Source organism: Leucopleurus acutus (genome assembly GCF_964270905.1).
Source record: "Leucopleurus acutus genome assembly, chromosome: 3".
Lineage (NCBI taxonomy): Eukaryota > Metazoa > Chordata > Mammalia > Artiodactyla > Delphinidae > Leucopleurus > Leucopleurus acutus.
In genome coordinates this window covers 133859669-133880197 of record NC_139145.1, presented here as the reverse complement: position 1 = coordinate 133880197, position 20529 = coordinate 133859669, and the positions used below count along the sequence as shown (strand labels likewise).

The 20529-nt window shown below is 35.0% G+C and overlaps 1 protein-coding gene across 1 annotated transcript in view; it reads right to left on the bottom strand.

Annotated features, from left to right (window-relative positions):
* Positions 1-1275: 1275 nt before the first annotated feature.
* DHX29 (DExH-box helicase 29) overlaps positions 1276-20529 on the bottom strand; it is a 48129-nt gene continuing 28875 nt past the window's right edge. Inside the window, exons 14-27 of the mRNA XM_082836322.1 lie at positions 19680-19820; positions 18512-18656; positions 18267-18384; positions 16861-16945; positions 15243-15331; positions 14156-14284; positions 13988-14063; positions 13053-13277; positions 11614-11750; positions 11114-11207; positions 6063-6365; positions 5135-5266; positions 3909-4005; positions 1276-1530 (exon numbers count right to left, since the gene is read on the bottom strand). Coding sequence (XP_082692448.1) covers positions 1484-1530; positions 3909-4005; positions 5135-5266; positions 6063-6365; positions 11114-11207; positions 11614-11750; positions 13053-13277; positions 13988-14063; positions 14156-14284; positions 15243-15331; positions 16861-16945; positions 18267-18384; positions 18512-18656; positions 19680-19820 — 1818 coding nt within the window. The 3' untranslated portion in view covers positions 1276-1483. The remainder of the gene's footprint in view (positions 1531-3908; positions 4006-5134; positions 5267-6062; positions 6366-11113; positions 11208-11613; positions 11751-13052; positions 13278-13987; positions 14064-14155; positions 14285-15242; positions 15332-16860; positions 16946-18266; positions 18385-18511; positions 18657-19679; positions 19821-20529) is intronic.

Here is a 20529-nt window from a genome sequence, read left to right as displayed (position 1 = left end):
GTCTAGCTCTTTCACCTAACACTTGCATTTCTGTTAATGGCACTAGCCAGAGATTCCTAACCACAGTCACATTTGACTCCTTGCTGTCAAGTAGAAACCTAAAATTAGCGATTGCTACCAAGTATATTTTCACTTTTATCTGCACATAAAGTGAAAGTTACGCTTCTTTTATTCATTCATCAACAAATACAGTTGACCCTTGGACAACACAGTTTTGAACTGTATTGTGGGTTCACTTATAGAGATTTCTTTCAATAAATGTATTGGAAAGTTTTTTTGAAGATTTGCAACAATTAAAAAAATTTGCAGATGAACCATGTAGCCTAGAAATATCAAAAATAATTAAGAAAAAGTTAGGTATGTCATGAATGTATAAAATGTATGTTAGATATACAAATACATATAAAATGTATGTTAATTGGCTGTTTATGTTATCAGTAAGACTTCTGGCCAATAGTAGGCTGTTAGTAGTTAAGTTTTGGGGGAGTCAAAAGTTACAGGCAGATTTTCAGCTGCATGGAGGGTTGGTACCCTGGTGTTGTTCAAGGGTCAACGATATTCACCAAATGCCTACTATGAGAGTCAAGCAATTAGACTATGTACCTACTCAATTCTAATCTTTTGTCCTTCAGATACAATTTCTGCCTTTGGTTTACACAAAAATATATTTGAAGTTCCTTAACAATCTTGATGGAAAATTCCTCTACATAATCAAGATGGAGTTTCAAAGATCCTCAGTAAGTGAAACAAATGAAACCACTAAAAAATTTCTAAGCATGTTTTACTATCTCAAAGTTACCGACCTTATCAATCCAATTATGGGTACAAAAAGGGTTCAAGAGCAGTGATATCAAAGCTTATGACTGAGGAAAATGGTGCAAGCTACTCATCCCTGAGTTGACAGTAGCATTAGCTATAGCTGCCTATCCTCCAGTACTATGTCTTTGTACTTAGTGAATGTTACTGATATAGGTGGCATCTATTAATAGTGTATACCTTATTAGGTTTTGACTTTGAGTATCAAATATTAAAAAAGTGAAGTTGTTCCTTTTTGTGAAAATTCAATTACAACTGGTTTTGGAGCTCATTTTCTCCACTGGGTCAAGAAAGTCTAAACTCTCTAGACATTAAGGACTGATAGAGAGGATGAGGTGGGTACAAAGAGAATCACAACACAAAGTTATAGATACTATAGACACAGACCTTGCCCATAAGGCACATAATGATGTATACAACATGGATGATACCGAAGAATTTATTGTAAATGTAGTGGCAAATGCATTGAGAATAATCATCATTAAAAAGAAATTAGAAAATTACACGTTTAAAGTATGTGCTTTTCTCCACCACCGTTACGTTATGGCTAGTACCAACATTTTAAGTACTGAAATACTTAATGGGATGGTCCATTTTCACATAATTTCATGACTTTGTCTTCATCTTAATTTTTAAAGCAGTTGATCATGAATTTCAGTTTCAGTTATTATTCTGTTTTTATCAATTCGGTAATGATCTGTAGAATCTTGTCATCTGGATGGAAGGAGAAAAAACTCCCATGAATAAATTCATCACTGGCTAATTTTCCAATATATACACATGTAAACCACAGATATACTTCATTAAAAGATTCTTTAAAATTAGAATACAGAATTAACATCAGCAATATTCACTCTAAAACTAGAGATGCCTCTATAATATAATTTGTTGCCCTCCAAATATTATTTTAATTATCATTATAGTTGTATTATACCTACTTTGATAAAAAGTAGGCAAAGGCCTGAAGAGATGATGTGATATAACTGTTGGTCCTTTATAAGGAATTATTTCCTTAAAACTTCTTTTAAGACAGAAGTTTCCTAACTTTTTCACCCGGCTCAAATATACTAAAGGCTTTTTGACTCTTCTATAAACTTCAGAACATGTCAGGATTCCAACAGTTTGGGCAAGAAATAAGGAACTCTTTATCCGTTTCTCCATGTTTAGTCCAAAGGAAACAAAGAAATTTAACTGGGAAGTGTTCTTGGAGAGGTGTCAATGGAAAAGTGACAGACCTCTCCACACAACAAAGGAATCAAACACCAATTAATCTGATGAATAGACCAATAGAGGCTACATTATTTGCTGGAGGTTTTAACAGCTGCTTCCACTTTTAAACAGTTGGTCTGATATTGTGACTTCCTAACTACTCTCTGGATAGTTGTAATTATCAGGGCTCCAAGACTGAAATTCTGTATCTTATTAGATACTTCAGTAAAAGAATGGTCTATGTTTCAATGATTGCAATGGAGAATTTTGATAACGGGGCCCATGGCCTGACACTCTGGTTCCTAGAGGCTACAGTGGCATTAAAAAAAAAAAAAAAAAAAGGAAAGGAAAGGTCACCTGCTGCGAAGGGAACACGGCAGGTCTAGAAAGAACCATGATTTTTAGTTTGAGGAAGAGCAGAGTAAAAGAAAGTACAAGAGCAACTTCAGTTATTTCTTTTTCAACAGCTTGGTGTTATATCCCAACTTTTATTATTATAAAGTCCAGAAAGAGGACACTAATGTACCTTATCCTCCCCACTAAGTCAAAAATATATGCTTCATCAGAGGGCAAATTCTGCTTTCTCTTTTATGGAGAAGAGAAACACTGAAATCATTTTAAAATTCATTTTTCTTAATTTAAAAGTTGAGGTTCAACCTGTCCTTTACAAAATGTAATTTTTTCTAAGGCTGAGTTGTAGTGCACAAATTTCCTCAAGAAAAGAGCTCATATCTCCTAATATGTCAAGACCTGATCTAAGTTTCCAGCAGTATAGGAAAACTAATACAGTTTAGCGCTTATTCATTCACCTTCAGTTATGCAAATAAACACAGAGTGCGAGGCTTCAGGGCAGTAGCGCTAGACCAGTAGCTCCCCACCTTGCCTAACTACGAATTAACTGGGATACTTGTTAAATATAATCACATTGAACAGTAAATCATTTCTTAACATCATTAAAAGCAGGAATACCAAACTGATGTGATGCAATGAGAGGAATATAGCACCAACCAAAAAATGTTCTTTTCCTGAAAATCTGATTCTAATATCAGATTATATCTGTTATATCTCTAGATATATATAGTTATATCAGTTATATCTCTAGATATAACTACCAGTTTATAGGAAATATAAGAAACAGAGAAACACAATAAATTAAAGCATGAAGATGCAACCACCCAAATCCTAAATGTCAGAAATTCTACCAGAAAAATAACCTAGTTTACTAAAAATTTTAAAATGGGGAGGGTAGTAGAGGGGAAGTGTTACAGATTAAAAGAGATTACAAAATAATAACATGGCCATCGGCCTCTCCCACAGAGGAGATTCAGTATGCCTGGAGTAGGTCTTTGGACTTTGTATTTTTAACAACTGCCAGGATAATTCTGATTATCTGGCAAGTTTGGGAAACACTATACCGGACTAAGTGGCAACTCAGGTGTCCACTGCAGATTTCTGTTGAAGGATAATGTACATATTTTATACAGACTAACAGCTCTGCATTTGGGAGAATGGTAGAGAAAACATGCTGGGAACCTCAGAGAAAGTCCCTCTTTCTTATTTTTTAAAATAACTGTATCACTAGTTTACTAGTATGTAAACTAGTAGCAAAATTACAAATGCTCAGTTTTATCATCCTTTTTCTGTGAAATGGCCAGAAGTTTAGAAGTGAAGCTTAGAAGAGGAAGGAGTAAACCAGAAGAATCTTAAGAGGATAACTAGATTGTGAATAATGAAGAATTGTCTGTGTCTGATGGAATTCAGCATAAAATAAATTTTATTAAAGTAATTTTTAATCACATGGAATTTAAGCCTCAATGAACTATAGTGTATGCCAGTGTTTAAAAGTATACTGTTTTCTACCTACATTATAATCAAACACTTACTTTCAAGGGACATCTTAGGATTTTCAAGCTTTTTTCTTAAAACAGAATCAATGAGAATTCTTAGCTGCTTGAAAATGACAGCTATCTTAACAGGTGCCTGTTGAGAGGAGATGACAAATTGAACAATGTTAATCCCAGGGAGTGGGAATGTGTTTAAATAAAATCAAAGTAAGCATGTATACCTTACAATATGCTTTAGCACATCTTGACCTTAAAACGTTATGGGAAAAATATAAATAAATTACTTCCTGTAGCTAAGATACATAAACTTCAATTTCCTTATTAAGTACCCATAAATTTGATATCTCTTTCCAAAATGAAGAAACCATTATTTCAATTGTTTGTTTTCTTCTCTTACTAGTTTTTAAAATGGAATTTTTTTTAAAAAGCTTTATTGAGGTATAATTTATAGATCATAAAAAATTCATTGTATACAATCCAATGATTTTTAGTTAATTTATAGAGTTGTGCAACCATCACCACAATCCAGTTATAGAACTCTACTACCATCTCAGCCTCTTTTGTGAGAACTGCACATATTTTTTTAAGTTGCCTTTAAAATTTACATCTCCAGTCTTAGACAAACAGCTATCATGGTATATCAGCAGAATGTATTAGATTTGCTTAAACTGGTCAATGTTGATGAGTTACAGAGAAATAAACTTATTGCTGGTAGCTGGTTGGTCTAATTTTTCCAGAGAAGAATGAAGAATGTGATAAATATGCATTTAAGCTATGAATCTGTGTCTCTTTATAGGTGGCACAATATAGCGGAAGCAGCATGAGTTTGAGGATCAGATAGTTCTAGGTTTAAACCTTGCTCTACCATTAACAATCCATGTAACCTAGGTAAGTTATTTAACTTCTCACTGAGCTTAAGTGCCTTATCTATAGAAAGAAACTACAGAAATTATCTAACAAGACTGTTAGGGTATTAAATTAGGGATAATCCATGTAAAGTTAACAACTACTGAAGTATACAAAACATGGAAAATTATAATTATTACTGACAATAAATGAAATCTGTAATAGCAATATAATTTGATTTTCAAATTAAACAGATTTAAAACCATATAGGCAAGATAAAATAAGTAAGTCTTCTATTTTAAGTCAAATTATTGGAAGAAATTATGCAAACTCCAATAAAATTTTTTAAAAAACTATACCTCAGTGGTACTGGAAGTAGAAATTTTAATATAATCAATAAGATCAGTTGTAGCATGTACCTGAAAATAGATCCAGCCATCAACAGAGAGAAGACGTTCCCGGTGTTGAACTTCTATGTCACCACCAAAAAGTAAAACTGGAAAAGGGGTTATTAGGGTAGTTTCCCTCAAATATACTCGGGCATACCGTATCTGCATAAAAACAGAGAGGAAAAAAACACTTTAAAGCCTAAAAATATAAAAAATTCATTTATCTGTTTCATGTAAGCATTTTTCTATAATTTGCTACTATATATTTTAAATCAGGTTTTATAAAGCTACATGTCTACATTCTCTTATGTGCATAATTTGTCAATTTTATAATAATCACAGTCACCATCTGTGCCTTTATACTATTAAGAGGATTTTAAACATTAATTGTAAGGCTGAATTATATACCTTGAACATAAATGAGACTATGAACAAGCAATTTTATGCTAATGCTGTTAAATAATTAATGCAACAATAAAATTATGATTAAGTTTCACAGTGTCTGGTTTCTAAAGCAAGGTTCAGCAATGGCCATTAGTCAGGAATTTGTTATGTTTTACACATTTAAGTTTGATGATATGCTGGGAGTTATTCAAGCCAATGCTTGAAATTATGGATCTTTATTAATTTAATGAGCTATGATTCAAAAGGTTGACTGTTTTAATTGTAATCTACAAGTATTTGCTATTAAATTATCTTAGGTTGCACTGTGACTCAAACTGTTGCCACATCATATATAGTTCTATCCCATCCCATATCTCCCTTATTTGGAAATGTGGAAAAAAGACGTGTTATATGTTTTTGTTGAGAAACCATGTACATGTTGATTTCAAATATAAACAAACATGAATAGCTCAATTTAAGAACCAAATACGATATCTGCTGGGCATCCTAATTTCTTATGACTGATTTCTAGAATAATGCCCTGAGTGTTGGAATTTAAGAATGAGTACTTTACCTTCTCCTGGTATAAAAGCCATCCATAAGTTTGCAAATCTCGATTTACTGAGGATGGATGTACTTGTGCTTTGCCTTGGGCTGTCTCCACAATGCAAGCCAATTTTTCTGTAACATCAACTGATTTTGTATAGATTATCTTTCCCACATTGTCATACAGTCCAGCAGTAAGTACAGCTTTAAGAAGGGCAATTTCTTGGAAGGAAAGGGTCTGTGAGGCTCTGTTTCCTTCCAAGCCACTGGAAGTTGTAGATGATAAAAATCCTGCCGCTTTAACCAACTTTATTAACTCCTGCTTTACATCCTGGATTGGTTTGTTGAAAAGAGACAAGATCATAATTAAAATAGAGAAGGTGCCAACCAACCTTGTATTTTATATTACTGTTTCCTATCAAAATTGACAGGATGCCAAAAAGCTAAAAAGAGAATTACGACATGATCCAGCAATCTCACTCCTGGGCATATTTTTGGAAAAAACAAAAACACTAACTCGAAAAGATACATGAACTGCAATGTTCATAGCAGCACCATTTACAATAGCCAAGATATGGAAAAAAACCAAATGTCCATCAATAGACGAATGGATAAAGAAGATGATGTATGTATATACAATGGAATATTAACCGTAAAAAAAGAATGAATTTTTGCCATTTGCTACAACTTGGATGGACCTGGAGGGCATTATGCTTAGTGAAATATGTCAGACAGAGAAAGACAAATACTGTATGTTATCACTTATATGTGGAATCTAAAAAATAAAACTAGTGAATATAACACAAAAGAAATAGACTCACAGACATAGAGAACAAGCTAGTGGTTACCAGTGGGGAGAGGGAAGGAGGGAGGGGCAAGATAGGGATAGGGGACTAAGAGGTACAAACTACTATGTATAAAATAAGTAAGTTACAAGGATATATTGCCAGCACATGGAATACACCCAATATTTTATAATAACTATAAATGAACCATAATCTTTAAAATTTGTGAATCACTATGTGATACACCAGAAACTTATTAATACTGTAAATCAACTATACCTCAATTAAAAAAAAGCGCCTTTGTGGAAATTTGGCATGCTAAAATTTTTCACTTATAGCCTTATTATAAATATTAATATTTGTTAAATATTTTCCTAGTCCATCATATTACTAAGTAAAGCCGCAGCATAAAGTATATATCTTGGGCTTCCCTGGTGGCACAGTGGTTAAGAATCCACCTGCCAATGCAGGGGACACAGGTTCGAGCCCTGGTCCAGGAAGATCCCACATGCCGCAGAGCAATGAAGCTCGTTACACCACAACTACTGAGCCTGTGCTCTAGAGCTGCAAGCCACAAATACTGAGCCTGCATGCCACAACTACTGAAGCCCATGCTCCTAGAGCCTGTGCTCTGCAACAAGAGAGGCCATCGCAATGAGAAGCCCACACACCGCAACAAAGAGGGGCCCCCACTTGCTGCAACTAGAGAAAGCCCGTGCACAGCAACGAAGACCCAATGCAGCCAAAAATAAATAATTTTTTTAAAAGTATATATTTTTGTGCATTAGTTTTTGTATAAATAATATTTTTAGTTTAGCAAACTGTTCAGATTATGCATTTTATTAATATATCAGTTTATTTTCAAGTTTAGCACCAGCCAAAACCTGTGAAGAAATGTCTTAATATATTACTATTCCTCAAGTTCCATAAATATCTAATATTATAATAAAACTTTAGACGAAAGACGAAAAGACAACCCTCAGAATGAGAGAAAATATTTGCAAACGAATCAATGGACCAAGGGTTAACCTCCAAAATATATAAACAGCTCATGCAGCTCAGTATTAAAAAAACAAACAACCCAATCCAAAAATGGGCAGAAGACCTAAATAGACATTCTCCAAAGAAGACATACAGATGGGCAAGAAGCACATGAAAAGCTGCTCAACATCACTAATTATTAGAGAAATGCAAATCAAAACTATAATGAGGTATCACCTCATACTGGTCAGAATGGCCATCATCAGAAAATCTACAAACAACAAATGCTGGAGAGGGTGTGGAGAAAAGGGAACCCTGTTGCACTGCTGGTGGGAATGTAAATTGATACAGCTACTATGAAGAACAGTACGGAGGTTCCTTAAAAAACTAAAAATAGAATTATCATATGACCCAGCAATCCCACTACTGGGCATGTATCTGGAGAAGACTGTAATTCAGAAAGACACATGCACCCCGATGTTCATTGCAGCACTATTTACAATAGCCAGGTCATGGAAGCAACCTAAATGCCTATCGACAGACGAATGGATAAAGAAGATGTGGTACATATACACAATGGAATATTACTCAGCCATAAAAAGGAACGAAATTGGGTCATTTGTAGAGACGTGGAGGGACGTCTGTCATACAGAGTGAAGTAAGTCAGAGAGAAAAACAAATATCGTATATTAACACATATATGTGGAATCTAGAAAAATGGTACAGATGAACCAGTTTGCAAGGCAGAAATAGAGACACAGATGTAGAGAACAAAAGTATGGACACCAAGGGGGGAAGTGGAGGTGGGGGAGAATGGACTGGGAGACTGGGGTTGACATATATACACTAATATGTATACAATAGATGACTAATAAGAACCTGCTGTATTAAAAAAAAAATTCAAATAAAAATTTTAGTAAAAATAAAAATGAAATCCTGCCATTTGCAGCAGTGTGGATGGAGCTAAAGAGTATTATGCTTAGTGAAACAAGGCAGACAGAGAAAGACACATATTGTATGATATCACTTACTTGTGGAATCTAAAATAAACAAATGTATACAGCAAAACAGAAAGAGACTCACAGATACAGAGAACAAACAAGTGATTACCAGTGGAGGAAGGGAAAGGGGGAGGGGCAAAATAGAGATGTGGAATTAAGAGATATACACTAGTATGTATAAAATAGACAAGCAACTAGGATATATTGTACATCACAGGGAGTTATAGTCATTATTGTGTAATAACCTTTAATGGAGTATAAACTATAAAAATACCAAATCACTATGCTGTATACCTAAAATGAATATTATGTTGTAAATCAACCATACGTCAATTAAAACAAAATTAACGGTATGCCAAATTTTCAGTTAACTATAGCCCAAATTACATTAGGGAGGAAAAAAAAGATACTGGAAAGTCAAGGATTAAATGGAGTCATCTGATTCTGTAACATCAACTGATTTTGTATAGATTATCTTCCCAAGAGTTTAGATGTCATAAAATAAGAATGTCTAAAATGTGAGAGCAATAAAAATGTACCTGAACACATTTTCATTCAGTCTATTTACTTCCACAGTAGCTCTCCTTTCAACATTTTTACTCAATAAGGATGGTCACATAGAGAACACTAAGGAAGAATTACAGAGGACTCTGATCCTAGACTGCAAGAACCTTCTTCATTTGTCTCTGGGAAACATTTTAATTTCCTAAAGAACTCTGATAAAGTTTATTAATGGCAAAAATCTAAACTTGTTGCCTATAATCTTTTTTCTACCTCTAGTAGTGCCAATCAACTAAAATACTACAGGGAGGATGAGCATTTTAAAGTAAACAGGATACAAGTGATTAAAAGGTGAAGTGTACATTTATGATTTACTTCAGGCTTCTGGTTTGGGACTTAAGGGACTTTAAGTCCAGGAGAGGAAAGACCAAACAGACAGTTGCTGCCACACCACAAGGTTGGTAAAGAGACTGAAAACCTTGCAGCCCAGGGGAGGTGAAGAAAAGGCTCATAGAAGGAAGGGGGGTGGGAGGCAACTTGGAGGTTGGGAGGAAGTAGAGTGGAGATAAAGGAGTGTTGATTAGCTCTCCATATCTTGAACCCCAGTCAGCTGGCCCAGAGGCATCTGTTTCTTCAATTTATCCCTTTTTCTGCTTCAAGAAGGACAAAGTTTATTCCACTTAGCAAAGTCCCTGCTGTCATCTCAGCAGTTATTTTATTTTTATTTATTTTTTCTTGCATTCTTCAAGTCTACTGCATATCTGACATTATATAAGTACACTGTTAGGCTAATCTAATAATCTAGTTTTTATTCATTAATTCAAAAATATTGACTAAGCACCTAATAGATGCTTAGGTACTAGGTTCAGCAGTTATTTTAAATCACACACACAAAAATTGGTCAAATTATATGGGAATAAAAATATTTTTTAACCTTTTAAAATATGAGCATAGAATAGGGGAATTATGTGAGAGGTTATGGGAATTATGTGAGAGGTTATGAATACTTTTATAGCATGTCTGCACTAAACACCATTTCCCTTTAAATGCTGTACTAAACTTGAGACATATCAATCAAACAATGTGTGGACCTTGTGTGGATCATGATTTGAACTAGCTGTAAAGAAACATTTATGAGATAATCAGGGATATTTAAATATTGTATAGTTGATGATATTAAGGAATTATTTTTTAAGGCATGGTAATGTTAAAGAAAAAAATAGTCCTATACTTCAGAGATATATAACAATCTGATGCCTGGGATTTGCTTCAAAATAATCTAGAGGGCAGATAGTGGATTAACGGGAGTAAAAGTAAAACAAGGTTGAGCACGTGTTGATAATTACGGAAGTGGGAAATGAGTACCCAGGAGTTCCCTATACTATTTTGTATGTTTGAAAATTTCCATAATAATTAAAAATAACAGCTGATTATCAGAGTTGAGAAAAACTATAGAATATCCCCAATTCAATTCCATTTTTTAAAATGAGAAACTGAGAATTAACCTTCCCCAAGCTGAGCTGCTGAACAGACAACTATCCTAATTCCCAAGCTACTGTTATTTCTATGAAATCATGTTGCATCTTTGATCATTTCCTGAATATATTAAGATTGTTACATACTATTTTGAATCACTGTGTAATACAGGTTAACTGCTGGGATAAACAAAACAAAAAATCACAAATTTATTAATTCAGCAAATGTTTATTAAACCCATACTATGTGTCAAGCACTATACTAGGCATTTCTTTTTCCAAATTAATCCAATTGACTATATGACCCTGAATTAAGATAGTTGCATTAAGACTTACCTCTAGGGTTAACAGTGATGTTCTATTAAGAAAGTTCCTCCGGCAATATGCTATTTCAGAACGATAGCCTCCTTCTTGCCGTGCTTTCTTCCATCTACATAAGTAAAATGACCAAATTTTAATATGTTTCCAAACTCTTTTTCAGATTACTAACCAAAGCTTTAATTACATTATAATCATATCAAAAGAGGAAGTTTTAGGAACTAGCCAATTGTATGTAAGAATTTCAACTACAATAGATATTTTTTGTTCATGTATAACGGTAAATTAATAACTTCAAATACAAGGTAATATACACATAATAATACAGAGTACATTGTTCGTAAATTTTAGGATTATAAAAATGTGAATCTTTAAAATAATTCAACTTGACAGATGCAGTAACTAAAAATAAATTTAAATCTTAAATGTATCCTTTAATAAAAGTCAAAAATAAATTTTTTTAAAAAGTAAATACCCTCAGGTTTGACCTACTGACAAAACCCAGATTATTTATTTACCCCAGATATGCATTGTAGATCGTCAGATGGTCTGAATCTGCCATAGCCAAAGCTGATTTTGCAAGATCTGCTTCATCTTTTCGACCAATTGGTGTGGTAAAAGGAGACTTCTCTGTCATAACTGCAGCTAGTGTTGCCTATCCATAAATAACCAAAAAATGTATCATTAAATAGGTATATATTGAAAGCTGATTTGAAATAGAAAGCAAATCATAAAACAATTGCACTTTCAAGTTGCATGTTTCTTCTTTTCAATTTATTGTGTTCTATAATAGCTACATATTTTCATTTTAATTAGTTACTTTTAGTTTCATTTTATGGAATTTTAAACATTTATCACTTTACTTTTACACCATCTTTGTGGGTAGGGAAGTAATACCACCAGAATCAGAGATTTTTTTTTTTTTTTGCGGTACGTGGGCCTCTCACTGCTGCGGCCTCTCCCGTTGCAGAGCACAGGCTCCGGACGCGCAGGCTCAGCGGCCATGGCCCACGGGCCCAGCTGCCCTGTGGCATATGGGATCTTCCCGGACCGGGGCACGAACCCGTGTCCCCTGCATCAGCAGGCGGACTCCCAGCCACTGCGCCACCAGGGAAGCCCAGAATCAGAGATTTTAAAAAATGAATATTTGTGTGATTTATAGTCTGTCACACAGTTAAAAGAAATCCCTTAATCACAGCTCAGAGGTCTTGACTCCTAGCCTGAATTTCCATTGCCTGCAATGCTCTTTAAATACTTCTTACATAATCTAGACTACATAACAACCCATTTGTTGTTGTTGCAGCTTTTCAGATCAACTGTCGTGGCAGAGGATATTTCTTGGACTCAACACAATTCTGGTGAGTATCTATATCTGATACTAGAAAAAAAAGGACTAGAGTAAGTCATCCTCTCTCCATTTCATTTTCAAACAGCCTTGATTTGTAGTCCCAGAAAAGGCCACAACTTGATATAGCTGGAAAGTTGGAATGGCAGAGCATGCATATGAGCCAAGAGATTCAGACAGAGTCACAAAGTTTGTTAATTCTGAGATAATTTGAGAAAACAGAATTGCTGGTAATTGCTAGCTCAGAGGTAACTCAGAAAAAAAAGAAGTGTTGATTCTACTTATGTGTGGAGTTCAAAATGCTCTAAGAATCACTTACTATATATTAAGTAAATATTTCAAGTGGGATGTTTGATAGCAAAAGTCTAGACAAGCCAAAACCCTTTTACAAAATAGTACCTACAATACACTTAGAAAATGGATGATTTTTTTGTATATAAATATCAAAAATATTCAAAAATTCTCATTAAGCATTTATATTTCCTGGTTTTAATGTAAGTACAGACATTGTTTAGTTAAAAAAAATAAAAGCTAAAATTTGTTTCTAAACTTAATACTTCCCCAGCTAAAATGATATTTACAGTGAAGAAGCAGCAGTGTTGTTTGTCTTACCACTGGATCAAGACAGCCAAAAATGGCACCAAAAATAAGCATCTTGCCAATTTTGACATTCACAGGCAAAGCTGCAAGGTGTTGGCCCAATGGAGTCAGTTTAGGCTCATTTAGTTCACAAGCTCCAATTTTTCGGAGTAAATTCATTGCATTGCTGATTACTTGAAGTTGAGGAGGATCTAAAGCTTTGGAGAGGAAATCTTCAGGAGAACCAAGATTACATTTCTGCAGATTGAAAAAGTGATAAATTAGTATGTGATCAGAAAGAATTAACAAAGAGATGGTCAAACTGGAACTAAATTTAAGTAAAATTTTAAGCAAAGAGGATAAATGTCTGTGTCTATTAAGGGAGTAGGAAAGAGGATGAGATCTTCCAGTCCATATTTTTAGTTTCTTCATTTCTGATTTTTATAGAATCAAAAATCTGAGAACTGAAGGATATTATAGATCTTTCAGAGTAGGAAACCTTTGGTCTAGGCCAGGATTTCTCAAGTCCAGCTCTATTGTTATTTGGGGCCAGATAATTCTGTTTTAGGGGACCGTGCTGTTCACTGTAGAATGTTTAGCAGCATCCCTGGCCTTGACCCACTAGATGTCCATAGCATCGTCTCCCTCTTCCCCCAGTTCTGACAACCCAAAATGTTTCTTGACATTCTCGTTTTTCCCTGGTGAGCAATATCATCCCCAGTTAAGAACTACTGGTCTAGGTTATGAGTCTATATTTTCATCTATAAAGTATGAGTGCTTATGGCAGACTTAAAGCACAGAGGGTTTACTTATAAAAGATGGGGGAAGGGGGCATTTATTAAAGAGTAAATAAAATACTTGAAAATCTAGAGCAACAGAAGGTAAGATAAGTTTAAGTCTTCTTCCCACCCGCCCCGCCCAGAAAGGGGTGAAGAACAAAAAATTCATCTAAGTTCCTTTGGGATTACCATAATATGAAGACATAATTCCTCCAAAGGCACACGCAAGATTTCAGGAACAGAATAGTCCATAAAGCCTTCAAATCTGAAAAATAAAATAAAATAATACTAAATACATACTATCAGAAATGTCACACTGTATTGGTTTATGTTTTTAATTTCTGGGCTATGCCATACCTTTCTCTCGTGTACATTCGGAAACAGAAGCCACCTCTGACGCGCCCAGCTCTCCCCTGGCGCTGCAGAGCACTTGCTTTGCTGACAAACGTCTCCACCAAAGAACTCATCTGACTGCTTTCATGGTACCTAGAGAAATGTTTTAGGAGAGAATATGTAGATAATTGACTGAAATCAAAATCTGAAAAAACTGGAAATATTTGACTCTAAAATTAAGTTGAAGATTATAGTGCCTCTTAATTATGCAATAAGAATTCTTTGAGAGTTTGAGAAATGCCACTGTGAACGTTACAATTCAACGCACCTTTCACAAGATACAGTTCAACCCTGAAAACACCTCCTCTACAGGTACAATTAAAAAAAATCAAGAGTTGATTTTGTACTGGATAGTCGTACTCACTTCCAAATATTGCTCAAGTTTCCTAATATTAGGGACAGTGTATATAGATTACAACAGACTACTAAGGTGGTCTCCCTTATTTGCGAAATACAAACATTAAAACATTTATAAAGTAATAATCTTTCTGTTGAAGATTCAGTTAATCTATTATGTGCCAATTACTGTACTAGGCACTTTCAATTATGAAATTTTAATTTTTCCCATTTACATATGAGGAAACTGATGATTATAACTGATGGTCATATTACTAGCTCAAGATTATAGATCAGAGATTTATAATCCAACTCTGATTCTAAAACTCATGCTTTTTTTTTTGTAATCCCATAAATAATGCTTTTGTAAAACATTAAGTTATAAACTAATTTACAAAATCTATGTTCTGAATATTTTCTCAGCACTTTTCTAAAAGTAGCAGTACATTGATATTACTTATGGGAAAACTGATGACATGAATTTTAACATTTATTCTCAGACATTTTAAACTTCCCTACAGTTTCTCTGAGACTTTTTGTTTTGGGCAGAATTAGGACATTCAAGATTTTCCTGATATGATTCTGTGATCTAGTGCTTGCTTCAGCAGCACAGGTACTAAAATTGCAATGATTCTGTGATGTCTCCTAAGAATTCAAGAGTCCCAAGCCCTCTTCAGGTTCAAAAAATGTTTTGATTTGGAAAATTCAGACTTACTTGTTTTCTTTCGTTCTTCCAGTATCAATTACAAATACAACATCTGGAATAGTGATACCCGTCTCTGCAATATTTGTTGCTAAAACAATCTGAAAATAAAAAGCCAAAACTTTTAGGTAACAACTTTCAGCAATGTGCCATCATTTAAACTTCTTTGGATAGTTCAGCCAATGAATTTTAAAAAATGAATTTCAATTTTATTTACAAAAATTCACAATCTAATTGCTATTACTGTGTAATCTAAATTTGCTCTAATTAATTTTATCACCTTAGCTTATTAATTAAAGTTATAGATTCTTATTCCAACAAAAATACCATTCCCCTAATTCTAGTCAGTCATCTTAAAAATGACATATGTGGAATGAGAAATTGGATCAGAGAATGGAGACTGCTCAGCAGAAACTTCACAGTTAAGTAGAAAAAAAAAGTAATAGTTCTTCAGTAAGAAGAACTGGTGGGTTGTTGCCCTGGCTCTGCTACTTATTAGCTTTGTGACTTGGGCAAGTCATTTTACCTCTCTGGCCTCCAATAATCTGACCTGCAAATTACAAGGTAGAAATAGATGATTTCTTAAGTCTCTTTCTAGCTCAAAATTTCTTAATGGTGATGGCTGAATAGTGCAATCTTCTTGTGGCTTTTTTGTTTGTTCTTTTTTTTTTTTTCCTGTTGAGTCCTTGGAGGTAAAACATTTAGGAAATTCTAGGTCAAATTCAATATACTATGGCTCTATCTCAATATTGAATGCTTGCTTTTCTTACTCATTTATCCTAGGAAACAGAACCCAGATTATTAAGATTTAGATGGGACCTAGGTGATCAAATTTTTTAGAGGTGGAATTCTTTTCTTAAGACAAAATGTTACAGGGAAGCCAAATGTTACAGATCAGAGTACACAGCCCCTGAACCCCTGGAGTTTTCAGAGCACAGTTAGAAAACCGTAAATTTAATCCAGCTCCTGTTTAAAGATGAGAAAGGAAGCTGAGTGGGTTGCCGAAGGTCACAGACATGGCAGCAGCTTAGGGACAAGAACCCAGGCTTCGTGCATTAGAGTCCAGGCTCTTGCTGGGAGCTCTGTGTTCCCCAGAGTTTCTACACTGTGCTCTTTTTTGCCCCCCCGCCTAAGAGAGGGTCAAAATCTGAGAAACTCTCTTTGTCAAGTATCTCTTCATTCAGCATCCGAACAGAGGAGACAATGAAAATAACTTAGATTGTTTCCTAACCTAATGGTCTCTGTATTGCAAAAATAATCAGGGATGAGTAGCAAAGAGAACAAAAAAGAATCCTCCCAGGATTCAAGTAGCTCCTGATATCCAACATCCTTTGTGATATCTTCTTTAAGGAATAGTAGTGATTTTTCTTTTCATAAGCAACATCCATGCCATATTTTTAAACTACCACTCCCCTAAAGTTATTAATAACATATAAACATAAACACCTAATATAAATTGAATTTTAATATTGGGTTCTCTTTTGATTATGTTAAGCTGCAGAGCATCTGGAGTCTGCATGCACTATAAAGCACTTAATATTAATAACTGTCTTTGATGATAAAAAGTCGTAACACTTTTATGAAATATTCTCAGTTGGATCACATATAAATTTGCTGTACTGAATTTTACCTTCCTGACTCCTTGAGGAGGAAGTGTGAATGCTGCAGCTTGATCTTGAGTTGAGAGAATAGAATGCAGAGCTATCACTTTATATCTGAAAGTTAAAATCATAGTTCTTAGCAAGAGTTTCTCTTTAGAAGACACTGCAAAGAATAATAAAATTTATTTGCAAATAGAAAGCAATTTTTAAATTTTTTATTATGAAAAATTTTAAACACACACAAAAGTTCTGAAAATGGTACAGTGAAACCCCATATATACTCATCAAAGAGAAAAAACAATTATGAATGAATTATATGGAATGTAGGGTTTAAAGAATTTTTAAAATATATTCTGATGCTGAAGTGATAACCATAACAGCGGTAATAAACTGTATCAAAACAGGCATAGTAAAAAGCCAATTCAATATGTATGGATGATGGGCTTCCCTGGTGGCGCAGTGGTTGAGAGTCTGCCTGCCGATGCAGGGGACGCGGGTTTGTGCCCCGGTCCGGGAAGATCCCACATGCCGCGAAGCGGCTGGGCCCGTGAGCCATGGCCGCTGAGCCTGCGCGTCCGGAGCCTGTGCTCCGCAATGGGAGAGGCCACAACAGGGAGAGGCCTGTGTACCGCAAAAAACAAAAAACAAAAAAAAAATATGTATGTATGGATGGGCTTCCCTGGTGGCACAGTGGTTAAGAATCCACCTGCCAATGGGCAAGTCATTTTACCTCTCTGGCCTCCAATAACCTGACCTGAAAATTACAAGGTAGAAATAGATGGTTTCTTAAGTCTCTTTCTAGCTCACGGGTTCGAGCCCTGGTCCGGGAAGATCCCACATACCCTGGAGCAACTAAGCCCGTGTGCCACAACTACTGAGCCTGAGCTCTAGAGTCCACAAGCTACAGCTACTGAAGCCCATGCACCTAGAGACCGTGCTCTGCAACAAGAGAAGCCACCGCAATGAGAAGCCAGCGCACCGCAACTAAGAGTAGCCCCTGCTCGCCACAACTAGAGGAAAACCCTTACGCGGCAATGAAGACCCAACGCAGCCAAAAATAAATAAATAAATTTATTAAAAAGAAAAAACAAGTGCTTCAAAGACATTAAAAAAAAATGTACGGATGACAAACTGCAATGCTGTTAGGGTTTTGCACCATCCAGTGGGCTGGGGAGCGGAGTCACCATCTTACTCTTAACCACAGGATTCCCTCTGCTTAATCATATTGAGAAAATAAAACAAATGTAGAAATAGTACCTAAAAATTTTAGTAGATAAAATGCTATAACAGAAATGTTAAAAAAAAAAAAGAGCTTTGCCATGGACAATTTTAACTAAAGGTGAAAAGACTCTGAAAGTTCTGATCAAGAGTTTTAATGTGTGAAACATTTTTCTGTTTTAAAACTACCAGGAATATAATGAAGATCTGTAGTTACCGTTCTGAAAAAAATCTTCTGTCAGTTGATAAGAGATCATACAACTGTTGAATATGAGCAAGGCCTGGTAAAAAGATCAGTACTGCTCCTTCAACATTTTTGAACTGGGGACTTCTGTCTGAAATTTTTAAAAAGATACAATATTCAGAAATAAGGAACAGCATATAAGATGTTAATAGAACATCTCCAATTAGTAGAAAAGTTTTATCAAAACAAATGGAGACACATTAGAAATAGATACATACCTAAATATGTAAGAAGTTCCAAAATGAGATCCAGGTTGATTTTATGAGGATTCATGTAGAGAATAGCATGCTGAGTGCGGTTGCTGTACTTTTGGTAAAATGGATTTAAATCATCACTTGTTCCAGTCTGAACTGGGATGTATTCCTAAAAGAAACAAATCAGAAAAAGCCAAACAAAAACATTACGTATTTTTATAAGACAAAGAAGGAAAAAAGGAGCTATTTGCATTCATTCAAATCTGTATTTTCTCATTGTCACTATTATTTTGTTAAAATATAGCAAGAATACAATTTTTAACAGAATTAAAGTATTATAAAATTTCATCTCTCCTATTAATTTCATTTCATACAGTCCCCTTAAGTATAGCAAACCTTTTTATCTTGGCATGTAAACCCTAAATTAGAAAAGAAATGAAGAAAAACAGAACAATGGAAGCATTGTTCTGTGGCAGCTGAAAAGCAGCCTGGCCAAGAGAGGTCATAATAACTTTATTAAGTAATTTACACCTGCCTCATTCCTTCTAGATTCTACTTTGGTTGCTGAATTCCAATCATCTTCTTTGAAATACTACTTTTAATTTTTTAAAGTCTTTTAGTTTCTAATTTCTATCTCTGCAGTTTTAGGGAAAGATTTTAGTTTTTGCTCCTTGGTTTATCTGCTTAACTAAAGGATAAAGTAACTTCTACTTCTACTTCTACTTCCATTAGATGAATGAAATATTGTGGATATAATGAAAATAGTGTATATAGTACCACTGGCCAAAATGCAGGATAATGTAGCTTTTGTGATATTTCTAAAATTATGTCATTGAAAGTAAATTAACTCTCTATGAAGATCCGTGCTTGCCCTGGATAGTACAGAGCTAAGGTTGGCTCGTGTCAGGACAGAGGCTGCTAGGAAAACCAATGGCAAGGATCTAGATTTTGGTCCTGCCCCATCCTGACTATCTAAGGTGTTGAGATAAAGTAAGTATCGTAAGCCAAACACTAGAGTCAGTGAAACAAAGATTTAAAGAAATGACCTTTAAAATTTGCTCATAATCATATCTGTTCTTCTTCTACTAGATTATGTTTGAATGCACCGTGTCAGCCATATTTTAAAACTCTTACGGCAGTTTATGCCCTGGATATCACAATCAGATGTCTTTCAAAAATGTTTTATTTTTACCTGATACTTTTTTATTCCCCCTGCTTTGCTTGTAACATTAACGGTTATTTCTTCTTCCTCCTCCAGAAATTTCTGACAATATTCTGAGTCTTTCTCCAGGACAAAGCCTGTTTCTTCTATTATATCTTCAAGATGAAAAACCTGCATAGATTAAGGCATATAAATAGTGAACTCAAATTCATTTCAGTAAATATCATTTTAAAGAGAACAAGAGATTGTTACCTTTTGAATGTCACCAAATGCTAATTTAGCATGTTACGAAAAAAGCTTTTTTCTGCATTTATTGGTAGTGAAGAACTTGGCTGATGTAGAAGAACTTGGCTGATGTAGATGGATCTATTCCTCGTAGTCTCAGGACAAAGCACATTATGGTGTGTATATTTTTTACATGTGAAAACCAATTAAAAGAGCAGCCTTTATCAGCTGAACCAAAAGGGCAAACATTAAGAATAGAAGGAAGCTTCAAAGACAAGCCTAAATTTGAGGGATGGGTGAAAAAGGAGTTCCTTATTGCTAGGCAGCTACCCCCAATCTGGATGTAATGCCTTTGCTATGGAAGTGTGTTTTACGCTGTGTATCTCTGAGGTATGTCGTTCGTCAGCAGAATCCTCCTTCCAGCCCACTCACCCTCAGTCAAGGCAGCACCAGCCATCTGATTCCCAAGGCCATCTCCAGGTCCTCCCTATCTCTCTTTTTTAAAATTAATTAACTTTTTATTATTATTATTTTTGGCTGTGTTGGGTCTTCGTTGCTGTGCACGGGCTTTCTCTAGTTGCGGTGAGCGGGGGCTACTCTTCGTTGCGGTGCGCAGGCTTCTCATTGTCATGGCTTCTCTTGTTGCAGAGCACGG